At 42.8% G+C, this 12,773-nt stretch overlaps 1 protein-coding gene across 6 annotated transcripts in view; it reads right to left on the reverse strand.

The window, feature by feature from the left end:
* The window catches only part of ARHGEF18 (Rho/Rac guanine nucleotide exchange factor 18), a 43,326-nt gene that overhangs the window by 5,927 nt on the left and 24,626 nt on the right, over nucleotides 1-12,773 (reverse strand). For 2 of the 6 annotated variants that reach the window (XM_066205495.1, XM_066205493.1), the window contains 13 exons: nucleotides 12,145-12,270; nucleotides 10,805-10,922; nucleotides 9,783-10,031; nucleotides 8,863-8,939; nucleotides 6,789-6,967; nucleotides 6,314-6,405; nucleotides 5,816-6,004; nucleotides 5,050-5,175; nucleotides 3,946-4,058; nucleotides 3,485-3,541; nucleotides 2,936-2,983; nucleotides 1,916-2,383; nucleotides 881-1,205 (listed from right to left, as the gene is read on the reverse strand). In XM_066205495.1, the coding sequence (XP_066061592.1) occupies nucleotides 881-1,205; nucleotides 1,916-2,383; nucleotides 2,936-2,983; nucleotides 3,485-3,541; nucleotides 3,946-4,058; nucleotides 5,050-5,175; nucleotides 5,816-6,004; nucleotides 6,314-6,405; nucleotides 6,789-6,967; nucleotides 8,863-8,939; nucleotides 9,783-10,031; nucleotides 10,805-10,922; nucleotides 12,145-12,270 (2,167 nt within the window). Of the gene's footprint in view, nucleotides 1-880; nucleotides 1,206-1,915; nucleotides 2,384-2,935; nucleotides 2,984-3,484; nucleotides 3,542-3,945; nucleotides 4,059-5,043; nucleotides 5,176-5,815; nucleotides 6,005-6,313; nucleotides 6,406-6,788; nucleotides 6,968-8,862; nucleotides 8,940-9,782; nucleotides 10,032-10,804; nucleotides 10,923-12,144; nucleotides 12,271-12,773 lie in introns of all 6 variants that reach the window. The other 4 variants (XM_066205494.1, XM_066205492.1, XM_066205497.1 and 1 more) reach the window with 2 other exon arrangements.

Genomic DNA, 12,773 nt, shown 5'->3' on the forward strand with positions numbered 1-12,773 from the left:
ATGCAGGACAGAGACAGATGTTTCTGCAATGTGCCAAAGCTACTCCCCCTGCTCTCTGTCAGGTTTGGCCCTGAGTCCTTTAAAGCAGTGCAGAGTGATGGACAAGATTGCCAAGTCTAAATCTAGCACAATGTTAAAAAGATAATTTTGTAACTTAAAATTACAGGCCATTCCCCTAAGCTGGCAGTGGGGCTACTTTAAGTGGTAGAGATAAAATGGGTTTTAGTGTGTCTGTCATTGGCAAAGATCACTACTCCAGTACCCAGCAGTTAGAAGGCAGAAATTACACCAGGACAGGGTGACTGCAGTTTTACTTGCTTCTATTTGTGACAAAATTAGCCCCTTTCAACTCTACAACACACACAACATCTCAATTTTGGCCTGGAGATCTGTATTTAATGACTGACTGGTGCTAAGAAAAGCACTGCATTCGATGTCACTACAACTCTGGACAGACAGCAGGAAAAGGCTAAGCTAGCCTCAAAACATTTTAAAACACTTTACTCATGCACAGCAGCATTTTTTTTTTTCTTTTTAAATTTTTTTTTGTTTGTTTTGTTTTGCTCTTTTTCTTTAACATTACAGTTAGACAAGGAGATTTTACATCCAGGTTTAAAACCTCCCACCACCATTCTGTTTGCTGGAATACACAACTCCATTTTCAACATCATCTCTCTGGGCTACACTTCCAATTCAAATAGTATAGACATGGAACTCCTAACAGGATTTTAGGAGGTTAAGAGATTTTAATTTCAGCAAACACATCATTAACTTGTACTATATTAATTTCTAATAAAGAGGTTTAACTGCAGGGTTCTGTCTCCCTGTGTTCCTGGTGGAGATCAGAAATGCATTTAAACAGACTTAAAACCACACATACCGGAACTGTCTGTCCGATGAGATGCTTTGCTCTTGCCACCTTTCTCCTTGCTTCCTTTTGTGAAGGTGGCCAGCTTGGTGGGGATCTGCTGCTGGACTGCAGCTGGTTTCTGGATCTGGTTGGTTGCACTCAGGAGATGTATTGGCACTTCGTTCTTCAGGGAGGGCCGGTTCTCCAGGGTGGTGCTGTCCCTGCGGGCCAGGTCCGACCGCTCCAGGTACTCCAGCCCAGCCACTGAGCTCACCCTCACTGAGGATTTGGAGCCAGCTGCAGATGCTTCCACCCCTTCTCCGTTGAAGCTGATGGAATGACTGATCATCTGGCTCTGCAAGAGGAAAAAGGCATTCTCAGTCAAATTTTCACCCTCTCCAGCAGAGGAGGAGTGACCACCCCCAGCCCCGAGAGCACGAAGCACTTCCTAGTGCAAAGCAGAACAGGGTAGACAAAGCCTAAAGGTTCCTGGGGAATAGAAGGAAGAGCAAGAGTGTAAGTCCTTTGACACTGAAAAGAACCTCAGCAGCTCCAAACTGCTTAACAGTGCACCTAGGAAAGAGCAGACTGCATGGGGGGTGATGACAGAGCAGAGAGAAAGCAGGACTTTGAGAAAGTTTCATTGAAGCAATTAAATCAGACCTTCAAATTTCTATTCAAAACACAAGAAATGTTTTTAGAAATCAACTGTACAAAACGCTGTTGATGAAGCACAGCTTCTGCAATCACTTGCCTGCAACAGGACAGTTCCTGAATTTGAAAACTACTCAGTCAGGAGTATTTTCAACACAATTGAAAATAACTCATTCTCCATTTCTATACTTTAAAACAATATTCTCATTGCCAGACATCTGGGTGGAACTTCACAGACACTGGGAAACTGCCAAGCTCTGATCTCTCTGAGAGTAGCCATCACCAGCTACTTCAGGTGATCCTTCAAGGACCCCAGTGAAAGGCAAAGACAGGTTGGTGCTGCAGCAAGTGCAACCTTATCCAGAAGCCAGCGGGTTATTAGGAATAAAACTGAGAAAACCAATCCTTCACCTGGCCCATTTCTGGGGAGAAGGTGCCCGACACCGTGTTCTGCTTCTTCAGCTTCTTCAGCTGATCCAGGCGCTCCCTCTCCTTCTCCACGGCTCTCTGGGCTTCCCGCAGCCTCTCCAGGTCGTGCTGATAGGCCTCCCTCTGCCTCTCCAGCTCTTCCCTGTCCTGGTTCAGCCTCTCCCGCAGCTGCCGCATCTCCTCCGCGCGCTCCTGCAGCCGTGCTTCCGTCAGTTCAAATTCCCTCTGCTGCCGGCTCCTCTCCCGCTCCAGGCGCTGCTGCTCCAGCTTCAGCTGGCTCTGGAGCTTCTGCACATTCATCAGTTCTTCCCTCTGCTTTTCAAAGTTCCGCTGCTTCTCCTGCTCCAGCAGCAGATTCCCTCGGGTGGACTGCAGCCGGTACTGCTTCTCCCGGTCTGCCATGGTGGCTCGCTGCACCTCAATGTAGCTGTCCTGCTGAGAGATCACAGCCTGGAGGGGATAAAAGTACAGCATGAGGCACCCAGGTTCAACAAACATGCACAGCTAAGCAGGAGACAACAGCATCTACCAGGTGAAGTCACAGAGTCTTTTTCTTCCATATCTTAATTCCAGCTCATACAGCCCATGGTGACTGACACGACATTGAAGATGGCCAGGCAAATAAATTATGCTTATGTGTGTCAAATTGGACATTTCTTGCACCTAGAATTGTTACCCTGAATCAAAACAGTCAAAATATTGCTGATTACAAGGTAACAGTAAAAACAACTAATTCATACACACGTATATGAACAATGAGCACAGAGAGCAAACAGAGCTCAAAGCAGGAAAAGAATTAAGTGAGCAGCAAAAAGGAAGTAATTACTTAAGACAACAGCTCTAACACTTCCTCCAAAATACCAGACACAATTTCCTTGAGTCTCAGGTTCTGCACTTCATCCAGCTTTAGGGGATATTTTCAAAGTAGCTCCTCTCCACACCTGCATAAATTTTATTACATTTAGTGCCTAACAAATCTCTTGGATGGTAAAAATGGTTTACCTGAAGACTGAAGAGCAACTGTAACAGCGTCTGTATCCTTCGGACAAGCTGAAGAGGAGGAAAAAAACATTAGGCACTTGAGCAGAGCTCTGTTTTGAGGCTTTAGACTTTTTGGTTTTTTATTTTTAAGCAGTGAAAATAATCCATGGTATCTGTACAAAAACACGCACAATGGAAGCATGGCCACCAGAGTACTCTAGCATAGCAAAAGCCAGTATGCAGGCAAAAGGAATTCCACTTTATTATCCTTGTGCAGATGTGAATCAGTGCCCAGCAAATCTCCCTGGGATTCCATGGAGAAGTCCTCATCATCTTCTCTTCACCTGAACTATTTAACCATCACTTCCTCCCATGCCCCAGCACTGAATCACTGCACAGGTACAGACCTCACAGGGATTCAGAGGCAAGTTTGGCCAGCGAGCTGTTAATGTGCTGGGTTTCACAGACACTACAAACACTGAGTTTTGGAGGTGCTTGGGTTTGATTTTACATGCTGTTACTATACTATGGCTATTTGCCATTGATCCCTTAACAGCAGAAATAACATACCTGAGACTCTACGGTGGGCTGAAAACCACTGCTGTCATCCAGCCTTGTCCCATCATTCTGTAAGGGAGACAAAACCAACATTTGTGCTAGGGACACTTGCTGGGCACTGGCAATGCTGCCAGAAAAAGCTGGGATTGCTCCCATGCACTGAAGGACATACAGCAAAAATACTGAATTCACAGGCCAAGCTGAAACAGCGGTGTGGTGATTAAAGCCTGTGTTAATGGTACAGCATCAAACAAGCAAATGGAAAACTGAATTTTCTTGCCTCTCAAGTGGTGAACTACCAAGTTGCCCCACAAAACATCCTAAACAGAGTCAAGTAATTTTATAGACAAAACTGTTCCAAGTCCAGCCCTGCCAGCTATGACAACTTTTAACTTTGTGAGAGTTGTTCTGCATGACTATGATGATGTGGAACACAAGGAAAAGCATTTAAGTCTCTCATAAACTCAACATACAGTTTGAGATCCTTCTTCTGCATCAGGAGACGGGTCATGGAGTTGCACATCTGAACTCAGTGCAGGACCTCTCCAGTCCCACTGCCTCTGGTCACCACCACTGTTCTTCCTGCCTGAAATAGGAGAGGAGTATGAGGAGCTCACACCACCACAGGGCCTGGCATAACTCAGTGAGTGCCAGAGCAAGCAGAAAAACATGGTGACTTTGAGCCAAAATGTAACTGCATGGCTTCTCCATGCTGATCCCAAGTGGAAGATCAGGCAACAGTGACACACAGGGCTGCTCAAAAAAGTTTAAAAACTTGAGAAGGCCGGGTTAAGATAAATAGAGAGGGTAAGTTCAAATTACGTTACACTATTTTAAGCGAAGTAACCACAATGTCTGCATGAAAATAATCAGCTCCCAGAACTGCAAGTTCATGACATGAAATACCAGTCAGCAGGAATATTGCAGTCACAGCAGCACCACTGTGAGTGTGGAAGGAGGTAAGGGCAGATGGACTCCCTCTTGTAAAAAGTACATGGCAGATGTATGGACCCTTCCAGACATCAGAAAGTGTTCTAGAGATTAACAACCAGTGAAATAAGAGCCATTCACTTTTTCAATTAATGCATGAAGCAAAAATGAAGATAAATAGTATCTGGTCTTTCCTCTTTTTTCATTAATTAACTGATAAATCATCTGTTTCAAAAGGACAATTTATATTATCTAAGGATTCAGCAAACCTCTAGTGACTGTGCAGATAGAAGTAGAAGGAAATGTTCATGACACAATGAAAGCACACAGCTGAATTCAAATTTTCTAGGTTTTCAGGTCAAGCTTTTTTTTTTTTAACAAAATTAAAGTTCTGTGTGGAACTGTGGTAATTATAAAGAATGGGATAAAGTAATGCTCTCAGCATATCACTGGGAGCTCTACTCTGCTCTCTAGTGTTGGTATCAGGAGCAAAAGATCCAACATGCTGGAGATTGCTCTGATCTCCCTTTTTAGAGCCTAGTGAAGCTTCCTTATATGAGAGCCTCAGTTCCTTGTTCTTATTCTCTGTACAGTAATCACAGTAAAAAGATTAGAAAAATGCTGAATGTTCCCTTTCTTACTTTTACTTGAAACTGAGGGACTACTGTCATATCCTCCAAAGGTCTCTGCTCTCCGAGGAAGTCCTGAGCCATCCTCAGGCTGACAGGATGCACTGCCAAAGTGAGTGAAGAAAAAGTCCTGGAGACTCTCAGCTGGGGAAGAGGAGAACATGTCATGTAAACACCCACGTCTATGCAGCAATACAAGTTATCATGCTAATGAGTCTAAAAAACCCATTTCAATCATCAAGTCCACTAAAAGTTCTGCAGTCTGAGACGTCCTGCAGTACAGATGAATCTTCCTTTGTGAGTAGCTCTGCATGACAGGCTCTTCACATGAAGATGAGCTCTTCCTTAACTGCAAGTTAAGATTATCAAGCCTTGAGTGTTTGTTTTTCCTTTCTTTTTTTAAATAGAAACTAGGTTTGGGCTTATTTTCTTTCTAAACATACTATCTTTAGACAGGCTGTTTTTAATAGATAACCCTCCTATAATATTACATTTCAGGACTGTGTATTATTAGATCACTCTGTTACCCTTTCTGAACAGACTCATCCTAAGATTCCACTGGCCGATCCTTAAAAACAAAACAATTCAAGCTTTGCAGGTCTTCCACCTAAACCCATTTCACCTTTCTTGCAGATTGGTTCTGAGAACGAGGAAGTCTGAAGCATGTTACATAAAAGCATTATGTTATTAGAGGATGATTTTCAGGGCCTGTACTTAGATCCTGGGTGTTTATCCCCACCCCAGCACCTGAGTGAATGCCCACACATTCCCACATTCCATTCACCTTCAGTCATTGCAGACTTCAGAATCGTCTCCCCTTGCAGATTCTCTGAGATATCCCCCCGAAGAAGCAGCCTGGCTCGGGATCCTTGGGAATGATCTTCAAAGCCGTTCACCTCAGACATTTCCAGATAAATCTGTTGCTTCTCAGTGAGACTTTGCAGAATCAGGTCATCTTTCATGTTCAAACGCTCTGAAGGAAGAAACAAATTCAGTCCTGCCTTCCTCGTGGCTGTCACAGAACTGTGTTCAATTTGGGAGATTATCATTCATTTTATGGCCAGAGCATCAAATGCAGAGATATAATTAACAGTTAAAGAGAAAACTGATGGAGCAGACTAAGCTTATTAGACTTCTTTAGCCCCTGTTTCTACAGAACCTTACACCACCTTGAAAGACTTATGAAGGAGAAGTTTGATCATATCTTGATAAAGAATTAGACAGCCATAAATCACAAATAATGCTGAGAAGGAGCTTGTGGAATATATAACTAAGTCATTACCTTGAAAATCTTTTAACTTTGCAGCTCTTGCTTCAGCCAGCCTCCTCTCTGCTTCAGGTTCATTAAATGTTCCTCCTTCCTCATCAGGACAGCTGTCCAAAGGGAAAGACAGATTTATGTTTGATTTCCATGTGAGATAATTTAAAACCATCTCAGGATTCAACTTGAAGCTTTCGCCTCAGTTGTGGTTTATCCTGGGCGTCAATCTTCCTCCCTTTTCCAAAGCCCTGTTGCATCTGACATCAGTGAGCCTTTTTATTTTTAAATAAAAGCAGGAAGAAGTCTTTGACTAGTTTTTATTGCACCTTCAACAGTGGTTTCTTCCCAATGAACACAAACAGAATTGCACACTGAAGTCTTACAAAGAAAGTTTAGGAAGAGTCAAACAGATTTTAAAGATAAATTTACACCCGTGAGTGCTGTGAAGAGAAGACAAGCAAGACATTGGGCCCTCCTGCCTTCCCTCCTCCCTTACCTCTCCACAGCCCTGCGGATGTGTGCCATCCAGGAATTCCTCTCCTCCTTGGAGCTGGTGTGAATTTCATACATTTCAGGTCCTTTTAAGGAAGCACTAATTAAGAACATTGCCTTTTCCTCATTAGCTACCTCTCTCACAATCAACTTTTGCAGTGAGATAACTGGTGGCTTAGAGTCCTGTAAAATAAAATACCATTTATTGCAATACATTGTATGTGTTCTTTAGGAATTGTTTCCTAGCTGCCCCCTCTTCCTATTTATCCAGAGCCACCAGGAGCTGTAACATCATGAGGTAACTCTGGCTTTTTCACGATTTTTATGATTGTCATTTTTCTACCATGAATCCAAACATGGAATGAAGAATGAACATGGCAAAACCAAAAGGTCTTGATATGTGATTCAACATCAAAGCCTGTGTTAATTTAAAGATTCCCACTGAGTCCCAGAAGTCAAGAACAGGCTCAAAAAATTTTGCTCAAAAGGAGGCAAACCCAAAATCTGACAAAGAAAACAAAAACCTTAATGACACACTGTGAAGTGAAAGGAGAGAACAAGAGGAACTGTTAGAGGTTTTATGTTGGCAACAAAAGAAAGAAAACAGAGGTGTTAGAGGGTGTCAGACCCTGATAAAAATGATACCAGGTGACAGGTAGTGTATTGTATAATGAGCATTAACTGGATTAGCTGTCAGCCTCTGCAATGAAAACACATTTACAGGAGGGGTATTAGTTACTATAAACCTGTCTAGGCTTCCTACAGCATAGCTCCAACATATGCAGCCTAGAAAGTTCCTTCCCAGGATAAAGCAGCTCTTTGTGACTGCTGAACCTTTACAGAATAATCTAGAGCCATGACAAGAGAAGTGAACTGTGAAGCAAACACCAGGAACACCAGCTTCTGCCAGCTTCCCTGAGCAGCTGTACTGCAATTCCAGCCATGAACAGAGGTCACTGGAAAAACAGAATCACTGAGCAGATCCATTTGCTCCCTCACTTGATTTATTTATGGAGAAGTGATATTAAATTTCAAATGAACTGTATACATACAAAGATGAAAAAAAATTGGTCAGACTCTAAGTGTAGAGCACGTTTCCAGAGGGGAAAAAAATCCACCACACAGCACCCTGTTCTGTGCATTAGGAGAAGGGTAATTTGAAAAGCAGTTGTTTGTACAGCCCTGAGGTCACCAAAATAGCTTTTGCCATTAGAATTCAGCTCTAATGTTAATGTCTTGAAAAAAAAATACATGCAAGAAAACAATTACATAGAAGAGTTTCTCTGTAACAGGTTCTACAACAGCCATCAGTGAACTAGATCAGGACAAATTGTACAAATTAATTTCTTTGAGGACACCTGTGGAAATGCCCTAGAAAAGCAAACGAATTCACTGAATGTTCTGGAGTGCTGCAGTAATACCATCTGCACTTAGTGCTTATTCCACGTATTTCAGGAAAGTTCTCTGCCCCTAATAAACCTCAGGGCACTATGACCACAGTCACCATGTCCCTGACTGAAATGGCAGATTCTTACCCTGCACACTAAACAGAAGCAGGATCTATTTGCAAGTGTTTTTCAAAGCACAGTTCTAGCAAGTGCTTTGAAAAATAGTCCATTGCTATGGGCTGCTGCAGAGATTGGAACTGTAGGTGTCTGTAAGACAATTTATGAAGAAGAGGCTATTAAAGATGATTTTCAGACTGTAATCTCTGACATGGGAGGGCCAAGAAGTAATGTCCATGACTTGTACAAAATCTCAGCCGAACAAAATTCAATGAAAGGGAAAGTCACAGCACAAGAAGAGAAGCAGTGAAAATCATGGGAGATGTGGTAGCTACAACTGGCCAATCCAAGGAAATACTTTTTGCACTGGGAGAGTGGGGAAAGGATTCAACAAGTACCAGAACTGCTTCAGAAAAAGTGATTCCATAATACGTGGCTGATTTATTCACTTAACTTTCTTTCTGAACCTCCTCTAACAAGTATCTAACATCCCTAATTGTGTTTCTTCTGCAGTTACTGTCACCTTCATAAATCCTCTAAGTGCATGTTTTAAATAAAGAGAACAATACCTACCACGGATGCAAATGTGTATTTTTGGTCCTTTTCTTGTAAGAGCAACAGTACATCAGTGAGCAGGACTGCCAGAATATCTACAGTAACAAAAGAGACAAAAAAAAAAAAAAAAAAAAGGAAAGAAAGTAATATTTTAAAGCAGAAAGACCAGTCCAGACTCAAAAATCACTTAACTTATATTTCCTGCAGGCCAGGGAATAGTATGTCACCATTTGCAATACTGGGTCTGTTACTGCCTTCCATTTGGGCTGTCCCCAGCCAGGCTGCACCATGCAGAACCAGCTGATTTAAACAGAGCTCATTTAAAGCTTGAGAACACCCACACACACATCCTACACATGGACTCCAGCACTCCAGAGGGAACATGTCTCTCTCAACAGCAGATTCTTCTGGAACTGCAGCCATTCAGGGTCCCACCTACTCCTGGCTGCACTTTCTGTGTCACTGAAGCTTCTCCTTGAACACCTGAGCAATGAAGCTCCTCAAATATTCCCTGATGGCCACTGCTTTGATTTTCTGGCAAATGCAGAATTAAGTGTCACGCAGCTGACATGACACAGGTTTTGCAAAGTGTGAAGCAGAGCTCGCACAAGATAATGCCTTTCCACAGGAGACTAAGTCAGGATGACTCAAAGCTTTGTCATCCACCTGAAGACTTCCCTCTTGAATTGGGAAGCAGATCAGCCAGATAATAAGCAAACAGCATAAGGAACTTATCATGCACCATTATAGAGATGCTTATTGGACAAGCCAAGAATAGAACAAGTGCTATTTCCTCCAATATCCTATTAAACAAGCAGGTTATTGTCATCTTATTTTATACCCAATCGATCACTAATAAACAGTTACTAAAAAAAAAAAAAATACAACAACATAAATCTTGTTTCCCAGTTGTGTTTTTGCCCTTGCTGGTGTTGTACCTTTGAGGCGCCCTGATGCAGCTTTCCAGTACAGCATCCCATCCAGGAGCAGCCGCCTCCGGCCCATGTCATCCTTCCGGAACAAAAGGCCATTCTTGCATTTCCCAGATGATTTCAGTTCCATTTTGTGCATGATCTCCTTGAGTCGCTGCCCCTTCTCACACTCGTTTACCATGGCATCTACATGGGTGATGGTGTCCTTAATTAAACCAAGGGCCTGGGTCAGGTCTTCGTAATCTCTAGTTCCAGCTAGGGGAAGAGAGAAGCAGTCAGCCACATTTCCAATTCCAGAATACAAGACATAAGCCATCCAAATGTATGTTAGCATAAGGGTTCCATACTGGACATCTAACAGTATTTTCTAAGAGCTTAAGTTTAAAAATAAAATATAATAACCTAAAGCTCTGAAAAGCTAATGAACCAACAGGTTTAACTACTATGGGTTTGTGGTTGCAGACTTTAAATGCTGCTCTTCACCTCTGAGGAGAGGCTGGGAGAACTGGGATTGTTCAGCTTGGAGAAAAGAAATTTCAGAGTGACCTAAGTGTGGCCTGAAGGGAGCCTACAGGAACGATGGAGAGAGATTATTTAACAAGGGCCTGGAGTGACAGGACAAGGGGGAATGGCTTTAAGATGAAGAAGGGCAGGGTTGGATGGCAGATTGGGAAGAAATTCCCCACTGTGAGGGTGGGGAGGCCCTGGCACAGGGTGCCCAGAGCAGTTGTGGCTGCCCCTGGATCCCTGGAAGTGTCCAAGGGCCCCCAAGATGGGGCTTGGAGCAGCCTCGAATAGCGGCAGGTGTCCCTGCCCATGGCAGGGGGTGGAATGAGATAAACTTTAAAGTCCCTTCCAACCCAAACCAGTCTGTGATTCTCTTGACCCTCTGACATGAGACTGATCTGGCACCATCAGCCAACAGAGAAGTGAGAAAGCAGGTAACAGCCTGTCTGAGGTGAGAACATGCAAAACACGGCAGAAAATGGACCAGCTGACAACTGTGAGGCTTGCAGGGACCATCCCACCTTCTGTGTTCTGAATGATCCGCTCCACCAGGACCGGGTACTTGGTGATGCGCTGGGTGACCAGGAGGATGCACTCCTGAACACCCAACCTCCTCACGATGGAACTGTTCCCAATTTTCTAGAAAACAGGACAAAACCTGTCACACCCACTGTGCATGGTGCTGATCTAACTCCCTCTCCATTCACATGCTTTCTGCCCCAAAACACCTCTGCACATTAGAGACAGCACCATGAAATTAGCTGCACTCTTCTACTAAAGCAAAACAACTGACAGCATTCAAAAATTTGCCTTTACTACTGGAAAATATCTTGGGTATTGTTTTCAAATCCTGTTAACTAAATGTGGAGTCAATCAGGGAAACTTCCAAACCTGAACTGTCTGACCGACTGTTGGTAACTGATCGCCCTTTATAACAGGGTCAGACCTTAAATATATAGGAAAGTTCTGTGGTTTTAAAACCACACTCAACCATCTACCAGTCAAATTAAATCAATAATGAAGAAATTAAGTGTTTATTTTACCACTGTATGCTCCCCAATAGCCTGACCTACAGAAACACATTCCTGTTTAGAAAGGGAGGACTGTAAAGCACCAGTTAATCTGACTGCAGGTACAGCACACACCTGGCAGCAGGAGAACACAGTACCAAGATCTTTCTCTACAAGGACTGAAGCCACATGTTTTCAAACTCTGGTCACTTATTTAGCGCCTTGGAAGTGAAGGGCTCTCACTTTAAAGGTGCCTGGCTAAGATGAGCTATTAAGTACAGAGCTGTGCTGGAAAGTTCACACAGTATCACTTACTGGTGACTGGAAAATGAGAATATTTAGGCCTCTGCAAAGCCATCTGAGATTCAGGTTACAGCTTCCACTTGGGCCATGTCTCTTCAGCCCTTCCTATTAACTGCAGGTTAAAAACCACCCTGTAGACAATCTCCTGGGTTTGGAAAGATGATGGCGTGAGCAAAATCTGACTAAGAGTCCCTGCTTCTTCCACAGCAGCTCATCAACAGCATTTATCATTGATTTAATTTATTAACAAACCAATTTACCCTGATGGCCACACAGCAGGACAGAGCCCTGAATAGAACAAATACTCTATTCCCCAGTCCTAGGTGCTCTCAAGAGCCTGCCTCAAATGTAACACTTGCTAATTGTGGTTTTGTCTCCAAATAGCTCAAATGATCTAAAATACAAGCAGCTCACAACCTACCAAATAATGAAAATATGCCTTAACCCTGCTCATTGACATTTGAGGGATCTTCAAGTATAAAACAAAGCCCAAATCAGTGAAGTATATTTTGCATAGTCAGAATAGGAGACTTCTGGTTACTGTTTACCTTTATTAAGTTTTGGAACTTCTTATTGCTTTGGAGCAGGTCTTTGTAATGGCTAACAGCTTCATTGTGTCCACAACAGAACACAGCATATTTTTCTTTCATTCTCTCCCCATTTTCACCTGAAAACTAATTGGAAATAGAAGAATGAAAGACATGAATCATTCAGAGTAAACCTACCTCCACTACAAACCCAAGGTTTAACATGGCTTCTGAGACATTTCTCCTGTATTTCAATTTCTTCTGTACCAGAAATGAGAGATTTATGCAGCGTGACATGCAAGGGCTTGGAATACCATAAGATAACCAAATATCAAATGATGGTTGGAATTATGAGAATTTTTAAAAAGGATTTCTGGATCTCTGCACTTAAAAAGTCTGTGAACTGTAAAAGTTGAACGGCAGAAAAAAATGGATAACATTGTTGCATCCACTCCAAGGAAGAATGGTGCTAAAGCTGCCATGAGTTCAAAGGATCCTGACTGTATTTCTAAAAGATCAGAACGAAGAAGTCTGGCTTTATCTGAAGGAGAGCCAAGTTTGGAATGGACACTAGGAATATGTTACTTTACTCTTGGAATAGATGAAAAACAGAACCAGACAAGTCACATATCCCACAGCATGTATATGTG

This window comes from Chamaea fasciata, unplaced genomic scaffold (assembly GCF_029207755.1).
Source record: "Chamaea fasciata isolate MVZ Bird 193981 ecotype frontalis unplaced genomic scaffold, bChaFas1.0.hap1 SCAF_28, whole genome shotgun sequence".
Lineage (NCBI taxonomy): Eukaryota > Metazoa > Chordata > Aves > Passeriformes > Sylviidae > Chamaea > Chamaea fasciata.